At 41.0% G+C, this 13,800-nt stretch overlaps 1 protein-coding gene across 3 annotated transcripts in view; it reads right to left on the reverse strand.

Annotated features, from left to right (window-relative positions):
* herc4 (HECT and RLD domain containing E3 ubiquitin protein ligase 4) overlaps positions 1-13,800 on the reverse strand; it is a 107,048-nt gene that overhangs the window by 44,212 nt on the left and 49,036 nt on the right. For all 3 annotated transcript variants that reach the window (XR_015760967.1, XM_087999123.1, XM_087999122.1), the window contains exons 11-14: positions 9,265-9,324; positions 5,095-5,206; positions 2,176-2,365; positions 55-227 (exon numbers count right to left, since the gene is read on the reverse strand). Coding sequence is in view for 2 of the 3 variants with exons in the window: in XM_087999123.1 (XP_087855249.1) it covers positions 55-227; positions 2,176-2,365; positions 5,095-5,206; positions 9,265-9,324 (535 nt within the window). In the remaining variant the exon portion in view is untranslated. The remainder of the gene's footprint in view (positions 1-54; positions 228-2,175; positions 2,366-5,094; positions 5,207-9,264; positions 9,325-13,800) is intronic.

Genomic DNA, 13,800 nt, shown 5'->3' on the forward strand with positions numbered 1-13,800 from the left:
ATGTCAAAACATTAAATGTGAAGAATTTGTGTAAGCATTTTGCCATGAACTTACCCTATGGAGAATTGCCAATACTTCCAGGGCGGTTTTCAGAAAGTTATTCCATGTCCTTCGTTCAGAGTTAGCCATTCCAACCTTGGTTAATCTCAGAAGAAATACTACAACATCCTTATAAAGTTGCACAATCTTCTGAAAGAACGCAGGTTCAAATGTGGCCCACCAATTTTCTATGTTAATGATGCAGAATTTGTAAATAACTTTGCAATGATATCAAAGCAGAAGGTGTATTATGCCAGTTACTGAAGCTCAGAATTGCTCATTTTCAAGCTCATTAGGCCAATACTGAAGGGATGCAATGGAAATGTAAAATACCAACCTACGTTTTAAATAGTAGCCTGTCACCATTTTTAATTCATTGAGAGTGCAATGCTGGAAAAGCACAGATCAGGCAGCACCCAAGGAGCGGGAGAGTCTACGTTACGGGCAAAAGCCTCTCATCAGAAATGAGGCTTGTGAGCCAAGAGAGTAGAGAGATAAATGGGTGTGGGGCTCGGGGAGGGGTGTGGGGCTCGGAGAGGGGTGTGGGGCTCGGGGAGGGGTGTGGGGCTCGGAGAGGGGTGTGGGGCTCGGAGAGGGGTGTGGGGAGGTAATTGAGAGTGCGAATGGTAGATGGAGGTGGGGGTGATGGTAATAGGGTGGAGGGGAGGGTGGAGGGGAGAAGGGGGAGGGGGGGGAGAAGGGGGGAGGGAGGGGAGTGGATAGGTGGGAAGGAAGATGGACAGGTAGGACAGGTCATGAGGGCGGTGCCGAGTTGGAAGGTTGGAACTGGGATAAGGTCGGGGGTGGGGGTGGAATTAGGAAACTAGTGAAGTCCACATTGATACCGTATGGTTAGAGGGTCCCAAAGCGGAAGGTGAGGCATTCTTCCTCCTGGCATCAGGTGGTTAGAGAGTGGCGATGGAGGAGGCCCAGGACCTGCATGTCCTTGGCGGAGTGGGAGGGTGAGTTGAACTGTTCGGCCATGTGGCGGTGGGGTTGGTTGGTGTGGGTGTTCCAGAGATGTTCTCTGAAGCGTTCTTTAAGTAGGCATCCTGTCTCTCTAACGTAAAGGAGATCACATTGGGAGCAATGGATACAGTAAATGACAGGCATTTACTGCTCCCGATGCAGTCTCCTCCACATTGGGCAAACAGGATGCCTACTTGCAGAGCGCCTCAGAGAACATCTCTGGGACACCTGCACCAACCAACCCCACTACCCTGTGGCTGAACACTTCAACTCACCCTCCCACTCTGCCAAGGACATGCAGGTATTCGGCGTCCTCCATCGCCACTCTCTATAACCACCTGACGCCAGGAGGAAGAATGCCTCACCTTCTGCTTTGGGACCCTCCAATCACGCGGCATCAATGTGGCCTTCACTAGTTTCCTTATTCCACCCCCCCCCCCCGACCTTATCCCAGTTCCAACCTTCCAACTCGGCACCGCCCTCATGACCTGTCCTATCTGTCCATCTTCCTTCCCACTTATCCGCTCCACCATCCTCTTCAACCGATCACCATTACCCCCACCTCCATCTACCATTCACACTCTCAACTACCTTCCGCTCCAGCCCCACACCCCTCCCATTTATCTCTCTACCCTCTCGGCTCACAAGCCTCATTCCTGATGAAAGACCCTTGTTCGTAACGTCGACTCTCCTGCTCCTCGGATAACTTGCTGTGCTTTTCCAGCACCACACTCTCGATTCTGATCTCCTGCATCTGCAGTCCTCACTTCCACCATTTTTACTTATGTAGTCTTAAGGCATAATATGTAAAAGATTAAGAAAAATATGCTGCATTGAAGGAGAACAGCAGAACCCGGGCAGGATGCTGCAAGTGTGTACGTTTGGGACTTAGAATGCAGCTGTTTCAATGGAAAACACTTGACATAATAGCTTTGGAAACCTGTTTCACACAAATGTTCATTTATCCAGTGCTTTTAAGACAGACAAATATGGCCACTAAAACAAATTCTTGCTTAGTTACAATCACATCTATATTTCTACACATGATCAGTCATCAATCTAGATCCCATACTTCACAGACCTAAAATTTCCCAAAATACACAACATAATTTTTGCCCTAGATTGTTAACATTTTTAAAGCAGGAATATTTTAACAAACATATTTACCAAGTACTTTCAGTGGCACTTTTTCAAGCTTAATTATAGCCATTCCAAATGGAATGGCTAATGTAACGTAGTTGTTGACATCATTCATAGGTGGGCACTCTGGAAGAGTAACATAGATCCTCAAGGCCTCTACATCAGGTGGGGAATGAGAAAGTCTTGGGATCAAATTTTTTTCCATACTAGCCGCTATCTAGAGACAAAGCGAGGAATATCGGTTAACAGAAGTGATAGTTCAACTTTTAGAATGCAAAGACAATTCTAAATCTTTAATCAGATCAATAAGACATACAGGCCAAGATGCAGTGAATATTTACTGTGGCCAAAGACAATGTGACGATGCTGCGTTTTTAACAAGGTTATACTATCCTTTGTTTTCAGAGAGGTCGTAAAAGCAGCAATTCCAAAAGGTCTAGGTTTGAAGAGTTTTAGGGCTAATTTGATTGTAGCATACAGATACTGGCGCAGGCAAAAAGCTTTCAAGTTAAAAAAACACTTGCACAACAAAAGGGGAGTGTCCGGTTCTCCCAGCTCAGCTTTACTCTGGTTTGGTTTGGTTTGAGCAATCTGGCTGTTCGCTGTTTACTGAAAGCATTCAGTCATTTTTTTTTGAGGCTGCTGGTCAAAGAAACAGCTACGTGAAAGGTGTTCCGTGCTGAGTCTCCCTGCCATCTCTCTCTCTCTCTTCTAAGACCCTGCATTTGATTTTATCTTTTTTGCCAATGGGTGTTTATGGGGATTGGTGTAAGTATTTGGAACAGCATCATTAAGTTGGGATAGTCTGTTGGGTTTTCAGATAGGTTAAGATATTCTGTATTTTGTTCTCTTTTGTTTGTGTTTCATTTGGTAATCTTGCAAATAAATTCTGTTTATTTAAACTAAGTGGTTAGGCCAGCTGCATCACCCTTGAAATGTCCACTTTATATCTGCTTAAAACAACTCGCAAAGTTAGGGCCTTTGCTACTTCCTTGAAATGCCTGAGGGAGTCTGGCCTGGCACTGTTTAACAAAATGTTTTTGCTTCAGTAATTTAGATCTTCACATCTTATAGTAATGGAATGCTTACCCTAAGAGGATAATGCCCCATTTAATTTTCTATATTATACGAGAACCTCTCTGCCCTACTCTAAGTAACTCTTCATCAAAACTCAAAATTAAGTTAACACTTGACAATCCTAATGCCAATTAGGTTTGAATAAACACAACAAGATTTAACTTTAATATCTATCACTAATTAGAATTATTGGAGTGCAATCCTCGGGTAAACAGGCCAGTTCCCATGAGCAAACATGTACCTTTGCTGTTGTGGTTCTGTTCGCTGAGCTGGGAATTTGTGTTGCAGACATTTCGTCCCCTGTCTAGGTGACATCCTCAGTGCTTGGGAACCTCCTGTGAAGCGCTTCTGTGATCTTTCCTCCGGCATTTGTAGTGGTTGAATCTACCGCTTCCAGATCGATGTGCTTATCAATTGAATCTGTGGATCCACAGATTCAATCGATAAGCACATCGATCTGGACCCAATATACCAACCACTGCAACGGACAGCTGGAACTGACGACCAAAATGTCTGCAACACAAATTCCCAGCTCGGCGAACAGAACCACAGCAACGAGCACTCGAGCTACAAATCTTCTCACAAACTTTGATGTATCTTTGCTGTCATCTCTTTTAAAACAGGGTCAAAGTTCCTAATTCTAAACCTCAATCCTCAGTTCCAAAAAAACAAGTAAAAGAAAAAAGTGAAGGCATCCATACTATGTATTATGCAAAACAAATCAATCCTTTGCTAGGATGGTCATTACAACACAAAACTCAGTTTAGCATGAAAACTTGAAATAAAATGCAAATCCAATCTTACTGTCCCATATTTCTGAACTAGTGACTCGAAGAACTTTGCGCAATGTTTTTCAACCCTTGGAGAAATTAAGTTCGCCATGTGTTGCATTTTATTGTATAAGATACACATATATTCAATGAAAATAGTTTTCCACCCTTACTTCGTGCTCATGTGTATTCACTGTGAAGTGAATTACCTGATCGAAAGAACAAAGAAAATTACAGCACAGGAACAGGCCCTTTGGCCCTCCAAGCCTGCACTGATCAAGGCCCTCTACCTAAACCTGTCGCTTATTTCCCAAGGATCTGTATCCCTCTGCTCCCTGCCCATTCATGTATCCTGATACATCTTAAATGATGCTTTCATGCCCAGCTCTACCTCTCCCACTGGCAACGCATCCCAGGCACCCACCAACATCTGCATTAAGAACTTTTCACACATATCCCCCCCTAAATGTTTCCCCCCCCCCCCTCACTCATGACCCCTAGTAATTGAGTCCCCCACTCTGGGGGAAAAAAGATTCTTGCTATCCACCTGTCACAATTTTGTAGACTTCAATCAGGTGCCTCCTCAACCTCCACCTTTCTAAAGAAAATTATCCTGATCTACTCAACCTTCTTCATAGCTAGTACCCTCCACACCAGGCAACATTCTGGCAAACCTCCTCTGCACCCTCCCCAAAGCATCCACATCCTTTTGGTAATGTGGCAACCAGAAATGTATGTAGTATTCCAAATATGGCCAAACCAAAGTCTTATACGACTGTAACATGACCTGCCAACTCTTGTACTCAATACCCCATCTGATGAAGGAAAGAATGCCGTATGCCACTCTATCGACCTGTGTTACCACCTTCATGGCACAAAGGACTTGAACACTCAGATCTCTCTGTACATCAATTTTCCCCAGGGCTTGTCCAAAACCCTGATTAAATCTGTAGATGATTAATTCCAAATATCAAAACAAGTTCAATGGGTTAAAAAACACATGAACCTACTGAGGGCAAATTCTCAAACAATCTGGTGCCAGAACAAAGTTATACACTCTTAAAGCTCTATTAAAGACAGACAACTTTGCAAACAATACCTGCTGCGAAATCCGAGGATGGTCAGAATGTACGAGTCTGTGAAATAATAGTCTAGCTGCATTCATATCAATCCCAGAGAATTTGGAACTGGTTTTATAATGATCATCATTACTGAAACAAAAATGCTGTAAATTAGGTTTGAGATGGTTGAGTGTTCTAACACTTAAAACAAAACAATGATAGTACATATCAAAACATAATGTATTGTTTATTAATCCACTGATGACCGTAAAATTACATTGTATATTATTCTGATGAGCTTCATGTGTGAATCATCAAAAAAAAAACTGAGATTGATCCAATATTAAACCAAACAATTGTCCATAAATAATTCCATTATGCAATCCTTATAAAATGATGAGTCGAAAAAAGTGACATTAAAAAAATTGAAGGAATTTTGTCTGGTTCTTATTTTGTAAAGATTCCTTTCATGGTCAATAATTATAAATAAAATAAACTAATTACAATCCAGTAGAATTCACTGGACTACTGTCACCCAACTCGCTAAACAGCCAATTACATTAAAGGATTTTCACAGGTTCACGAACAGGAAACTAAACAACATAATGTTTTCCAGAGAGCAAATTGCTTATGAAGTTTGCACTTGCTTATGAAGGCAGTACAGGTTAAAATACTTTAAAAATTAAAAATCTTTAACTGTAGGCTCAAGAAACCTACAAATTAATCATTAAATAGCAGCCATAATTGCAAAAAAACATTCAGGACAAGTTCTATTGCTTTTAGGACAACACCATACAACTTGGTCATGGTAGACGCTGCAAGACGTGTCAGAGTGTCGACACAGATACCACCATTACATGTGAGGACACTTCCCACCAACTACATGTCAGGTACTCCTGTGACTAAGCCAATGTTGCTTATCTCATATGCTGCAGGCAAGGATGCCCTGAGGCATGGTACATTGGGGAGACCGAGCAGAGGCCACCGCAATGGATAAATGGACACTGCATAACAATGAACAGACAAGAGCGTTCCCTCCCAGTCAGAGAACACTTCAATGGTCCGGGACATTCGACCTCAGACCTTCGGGTGACCATCCTCCAAGGTGGACTTCGGACAGACCACAATGCAAAGTGGCCAAGCAGAGGCTGACAGCCAAGTTTGATACCCATGGGGATGGCTTGAACAGAGACCTTAGGTTCATGTCTCACTACAGGCGACCCCATTGCACTACACACACACGTACACGCGTGCGCACACACACTCAGAGACTCCTCCAGGCACATACTCATACACTCCCACACACCCTCCCACAGATGTACACCCATCGACTCTCACACATGCAGACACTCGTACCCCTCCCCACGCGCGCATACACACACAAGTTTGTGAGGTGAATTTGTAATTGAATTACATTTTACTTCTCTCAAAAACTGCATGAATCCATAAAAGATTCTGTAAATCCCTTTTTCGATTAGAATCAGTCTGAGCATTGGGACACAGACAGCCTCAGACAGGGCACCTCACACCTTCAATGCATGATCTGGAGCCAACATGGCAAAGTTAAAGTTCTCTTGAGAATCTAACTAAGTTCTGTGATTTACATATTACAGAATTGAAACTAATATGCTCACTCGAAAAGATGAGAAACTTAAACTCAGGTTCCTTGATGCTGAACAGGGTCAAATGTGAACAGGGTCAAAAGAGCGGTCACTTTCAACTTACCTCTGGAACTAAGGTCTTTTGCACTGTTTGAAGCAAGGTTGTAATGAGATCAGGATTCAGTTGTGCTGGCAGACTTCTGAGCATCAATGAGCAGGTATATTGCTAAACAAATACTGATGATCAAAAATAGACTGATGGAACAAAAATTGGCTGTGTTGGATTTATTCTGCTTTTGGTGTACAAGACTTACTTGGATAATTTTCATAATTGTCAGGTAGGTGTTACTGTACCTGGGCTAGAACAGTTTTGATAGGGTCATGGCTAGTTCTGGAGCACTTTTTCAATGCTACTGCCAGAATAGTGTAAGGGCCTAAGCTTTTGCAGTATGCTTTACATGCCATGAATTGGTAAATAGAATTGGCTGAAGACGGATGCCTCCTGGGCATCTCTGAAAGAGACAGATCATTCACACAGCACCTAAGTGATCATGAATGCAAATACTTTAACAATTTGTGCTGCAGAGCCATCCTTGGTGATGAGTCCTCCAACCATTCTGGCCCTTGTCATATCAGTGCTTTCATGTAGTATTCAACATAGAAAAACACAGATTCATCAGTAGGGGATGGCATGCGCAACAATGACAATCAGGAAGTTTCCTTGCCCATATCAAACAAGCTATAGCATTTGAGGTCTTCCATGGCAACTCCCTCCCAACTATATACCACGATGTCTTTGTATGTCTTGTCTCACTGGCGGGGCAGACGCACCTCTGCATTAGACTTTTCATTCCAGTTTAGCTGAATTCCAAATACACCATCTAATACCAGAGTATTACTCGGCCTCCAACGTACTCAACTAGCAACAATACCACTAAGGTATCACCTCTCAAAATATAAAAATCTCAGATTTGACCTCATCCAGAATATTGCACCCAATTCTAGGCATGTAGAAGCATAAGAGTGTGCAGAAAATAATAAAATTAAAGTCCATTAACCCTGAAACTAGTTATGTATATAAATTGCAAAAGTTGGATTTGTTTTTTTTTGAAGAGAAAGTTGAGAGGAGATTTAAAAGAGGCATTGCAAATTGGGCTCTGGACAGTGTAGATATGGGTCGATTCCTATTAGTGGAACAATTGACAAGAAAATGCAGATTTAAGGAAACTGGTAAAAGAAACAATTCAGACAAGAGGAAAAACATTTCCATACTGTAAATGGATGCAATCTGAACTACACTACCTGTGTGTGTGATGGAAACAAGTTCAATTGAGGTGTTCAAGAAGAACTTGGATCATTATTTAAAAAGGAAAATTGTGAGAATTATAAGGAGAATTTGGGGAAATGGCATTGGTGAATTGCTCCTTCAGAGGTCAGTATGGAGGGCACAATGTCCCATGTTGCCTTGCTCTATGTTGTAAACATCTGTGACCTACTGAATATGATCTCGGAAAAAGGTTATTATATTCTAGATGTGTTCTAATCAAGAGAAGCCTCAATCACAAATTGTACTGTTTAAATGTTTCTCGAATGCTTTTGTGAAACATATAAAATAATCAGTGATGTAGTTGTAAGTGATATATATAGGTATTCAAATAAAGAAACACATTGGAAAGCTACAACAAAACTTCAAACTCAATATGGATTTAATATTCAAAAGGTAATTTAAAATAAGTCTCATCATGGTGCGTACATGTTTACTGAAGGTCATGAATGCCTTTAGGCTCATTGTTTGGCACACATTAAAATAACATGGAAGATGTGACTGGTGGCTAATTCACTAATATAATTTAGTGCACTAATAACACTGACAAAAATAGCCAAGTGAAAAATATTTCAAAACAATTCCCATGACCACACACGGATGAGATTAAAAATTAACTTCTCAAATCAACAATGATGGACAACTTGACTTGCAGATGCCAGGAGTTCCAAATACAACATGTAGTGAGATCACAAGATGTCATGAAATGTGAAGGATTTCTCTCAGGTTCTAACATTTGCTCCTTTCTACTAAGCAGCAAACTGAAGCTAAATATGCTGGAAATGCACAGAACCAAAAATTGCTCTGACTTATCATCCTTTAACAACAATCTTTTGAGTTCCATTTAATGTTTTTATGAGAAAAAGACCTGCCTTATTCTCGTGCCCCAAGTCTAAAACCATCCAGGTCTGCTGGTCTTCCTGGTGACATGAAATTTAAATGGTCTGAGATGCTACATGACACAATACTGAAAACCAAGATGTTATCCTTGATCAATTTGATGAGAGAAATCTATAGAAACAATCATATCAAAGGAGGATCCCTTTATTGCACAGATCCCTTTCTAAACTTCTGTTTTTAAAAATAACACTTCACAATTGCCTACCCATATAAAGATAGGTAACATAAACAGACAATGTCTCTTATGATTTAGGAAAACTGTCATTTGTGTAACACTTTTTCTACTAAATCATTAAAAAATTCGACACGACGTGTTACTCATGTTTTTTATTGCTTGAAAATATTGAAGAATCACTTGAAAATGTTAAAGTTTTATACTATACCTCAAAGCAAGAAAGCTTCCATTTAAGCAGCCTGCTGATGAGAACACCGTATCGATTTCACTATGGAAAAAAATAGACACCATAATGAACAAATAAATTTACAAGTGTTCTGATTTACTCATAACTATGTTCAGTACGGTCTTTCTCTGTATTTCAACTAAGCTTCAGGTTCGACATTCAGCAGTATATTGTCCATTCTCTGCAGAGATAAATTACTAGAGCACATTTCAAAGAACATCAAACATTATTTTCTTTTCGTTGACAAATTAGTTGTCTCTTGATCTGTCACTCTGGCTCTTCACAGGTACACTGGAGGAAAAATACCACAACCTAAAACAGTATAACTGCACGAGTGTCAGCAATTAGGACAAAACAGATAAATTTCTTCAATTGTTCTATAGCAAATATGACTGATCAACATACTTGGAATGAAGAATTAATCCTTCTGCGAGTTAACAAAGTCTTAAATGGTACAGCATTTTGGAGGTGGTCTTTTAAGCATCTCTCCCCCCAGTGTTGCAAAGTGAATGACAAACAGTATGGAAGTATGAATGGTACTCTGGATTGCTGCCATATTGCTTTACAATTGCTCTCACTGGTTACCTAATGAGCAAAATTAATCTTCATCTTTGTCTGGTGGATTAAGTTAGATCAGGAAAACATCAGAGAATCCATGTAATGATTCCTAAAGCACACCAGCTGTCCATGTTAACCACAACTACCCCTTCTCAAAATATTTTATGTCCTACGCTCAGAGAATATATTACCTTTCAGTGTAGAAAAGTACCTTCATCAATTGGAGTTAAATCAAATATGGAATGAATGTTATAATAGACTGAATTACTGAGCTTGATAAATGTCTTGCAATTTGTCATATATACAAGAAGTGGGTCAGTTAACTAGACGGTTGGTTTGCAATGCAGAGTTACACCAAAAGCATGGGTTCAACTACTGCACTGGCTAAGGTTAGCATGAAGGATTCTACTTCACAACCTCTTCCCTTGCCTGAGGCGTGGTGACTCCATGTTAAGTTGCCACTAGTTATCTCTCTTTCTAATGAGAGAGCAACTCATGATCTGGTCAGACTATGGCAACTTTACCTTTACAATAAAGATAATTGATTATTAGGCCAGGAGGAGAAAAATAAGGTGAAAAGGTTAAGGACAGGGTTAACAATTTTGATTCAAGTCACTGAAAACTAAAAAAGCTCAAGGAAAAGGCATTTCAAACAACAGGATCAAAGTATATCCAAGCCCATTTCAATATTTGAAACATCATGAGCACTGACCCACTGTAACACTCAGAATAACAAGATATGTTTAAAAAAACTAGGAATGGGATCCACAATAATACAGGAGGTTCACCACATAGCAAGCCCGAACAAGACAAACCTTTACACAGAGGATTTTTATTTAAAAACCTTTCAAACTTATCACCAATCTTTAATCTCAGATGCTACATTACAGTTCCATTTGCCTAAAGAAAATCCTATGCCACGTTTGAACAGCAGCAGGTAGTTCTTCTGCTAATCCAGCTAATATTCATCTCTAAATTACCGAATGAAATCACTAGATTTAGATAGAGGTCTTGTGTTTCAATGCTGTTTCTGGGAATTTGCTACTTAGCTGTGTTACAAACAAAACTTTCAAAAGCGGCTTCAAACAGTCCACATTTCAAACAAATGAACTAGCCATTTGAATACAGAACTAGCTCAAAGGTAGAAGACAGAGGTCTGGACCTTTAGATGATTAGGCCAGTACTACATCCAATGTCATTACCAGTATATCACTATCTCCCCTCATGAAGAGAGCCCATTTGGACAGCCTGTGGAAAGGCACCTGTGCTGTGCTACTCTAAGCTTTGCTGTCTGCTTCCATCCTTAGCCTTGTTTTACCTCTGTTTTATGGTTTTAAGCTCCTGGCTATGATCATTTGCCAATGATCTTTTTTTTTCCATGCCTGCTGTCCAAGAAATTTTCTTAAATTTCTGGCCATTATAAAATGGACACTAGGCTTCTACACTGAATAGTATCACAATAGACAATAGGTGCAGGAGTAGGCTGTTCTGCCCTTTGAGCCTGCACCACCATTCAATATGATCATGGCTGATCATCCTTAATCAGTATCCTGTTCTTGCCTTATCTCCATAACTCTTGATTCCACTATCCTTGAGAACTCTATCCAACTCTTTCTTAAATGAATCCAGAGACTGGGCCTCCACTGCCCTCTGGGGCAGAGCATTCCACACAGCCACCACTCTCTGGCTGAAGACGTTTCTCCTCATCTCTGTCCTAAATGGTCTACCCTGTATTTTTAAGCTGTGTCCTCTGGTTCGGCACTCACCCATCAGCAGAAACATGTTTCCTGCCTCCAGAATGTCCAATCCTTTAATAATCTTATATGTCTCAATCAGATCCCCCCTCAGTCTTCTAAACTCAAGGGTATACAAGCCCAGTTGCTCCAGGTCTTTCAGCGTAAGGTAGTCCCGCCATTCCAGGAATTGACCTCGTGAACCTACGCTGCACTCCCTCAATAGCCAGAATGTCTTTCCTCAAATTTGGAGACCAGAACTGCACACAGTACTCCAGGTGTGGCCTCACCAGGGCCCTGTACAGCTGCAGAAGAACCTCTTTGCTTCTATACTCAATCCCTCTTGTTATGAGGGCCAGCATGCTATTAGCCTTAGCATGGACTAAGTTGATGCCTTGCTGATCTGTTTTTTAATTACATAAGTTCTAAAATGATTTTTAGCAAACTTTCACAGCCCTATTTCCACCATACTGTTACTTACAGACCTGGCTAAGGAAAGATTACTGCTTCCAGACCAAAATACATATTGGTATTCTTTTTGGTGACTTCAACCATACCAGCTGGAGCAAAATAATTTCAGGAGGCGCAATTTTTCAGCATATTTAGTTCCATCTGCAATTAAGAGCTTTCCGAAAGCGATTTTTAACAATCTTTCTGAGCACACACAAAAGCAAAGGGTAATCCAAGATGGAGGACAGGAAAAAAATTGTGGCTGCAAGAGCTGCTCCTTTTTTAAAGGTATTTTCAGGGCTGGAGGTGATTATTCTCAAATTCCAGGAGCAATAATTATTGTTTTACAAGTTGTTGCATTGTTTTGGAACATTGGGGAGAACAATGTCCAAAACATCGATTCTCCTGCTCCTCGGATACTGCCTGACCTGCTGCACTTTTCCAACACTACACTCACGATTCTTGAGCTCCAGCATCTGCAGTCCTCATTTTCTCCCAAAAGGAAGCAAGTGTCAGGTATAGACAGCTGAGATTGAGTGAATCTTGATAAGAGTATAACGGCAATAGGAGTATTGTTATGAAGTTGAAGGAGTGTACTGTACCTTTGAGAGTGAATGCTATTCTGAACTGAGAGATTACAAGCACCTGTGTATATGACTAGATGGCAGTCCCAGAGTGTACTGGAAAACTGAGAATATGTAACATTTGGCTGTGAAATGGACACCTGAGTTTTGGTTGCTGTTTGGACAATTCTAATTTAACTAGTTTAAATTATGCCTGAATACACTAAAACCCAATAGAAGTTTGAATTATTGTTTCACCAACACTGAACCAAAAGGATGATTGAATGTGGGGTATGAAATGCGGACATTTTGAAAATTGTTCAGAGAACAACTGCTGCTGGACAGAAACAGGGAGAGCTAGCATCTTGCTCTCCAGGAAACACTCTGTCAAAGGTACCTTTTCATATGAAACACAGAAAAAAACAAAGAAAAATACAGCATAGGAACAGGCCCTTTGGTCCTCCAAGCCTACGCCAATCCAGATCCTCAATTTAAACTTGTCGCCTATTTTCCAAGGGTCTGCTCCCTGCCCATTCATGTATCTGTCTAGATATATCTTAAATGATGCAATCATGCCCACCTCTTCCACCTCCGCTGGCAATGCGTTCCAGGTACCCACCACTCTCTGTATAAAGAACTTTCAATGCATTTTTTCCTTAAACAATTTCCCCCCCCCCCTCACCTTGAACTCATGACCCCTAGCAATTGAGCCCCCCACCACAAACTCTCGGAAAAAGATTCTTGCTATCCACCCTATCTATACCTCTCATGACTGTGTAGATCTCAATCAGGTCCCGCTTCAACCTCCATCTTTCTAATGAAGTAATCCTAACCTACTCAACCTTCTTCGTAGCTAGTGCCCTCAATACCATGTAACATACTGGTGAACCTCCTCTGCACCCTCTCCAAAGCATCCACATCCTTTTGGTAATGTGGCGATTAGAACGGTGAGCAGTATTCCAAATGTGGCCGAACTAACATCTTATACAACTGTAACATGACCTGCCAACTCTTGTACTCAATACCCTGTCTGATGAAGGAAAGCATACTATATGCCTTCATGACCACTCTCCCAACCTGCGTTACCACCTTCAGGGTACAACAGACCTGAACACCCAGATCACTCTGGACAGTACTTTGCCCCAGGGCTTTTCCATTTAGTGTATAGTTCGCTCTGGAATTGGATCTTCCAAAATGCGTCACCTTGCATTTGC

Source organism: Chiloscyllium plagiosum, unplaced genomic scaffold (assembly GCF_037043375.1).
Source record: "Chiloscyllium plagiosum isolate Xiang-an unplaced genomic scaffold, Cpla_swu_hap1 HiC_scaffold_22, whole genome shotgun sequence".
In the NCBI taxonomy this organism is placed as follows: Eukaryota; Metazoa; Chordata; class Chondrichthyes; order Orectolobiformes; family Hemiscylliidae; genus Chiloscyllium; species Chiloscyllium plagiosum.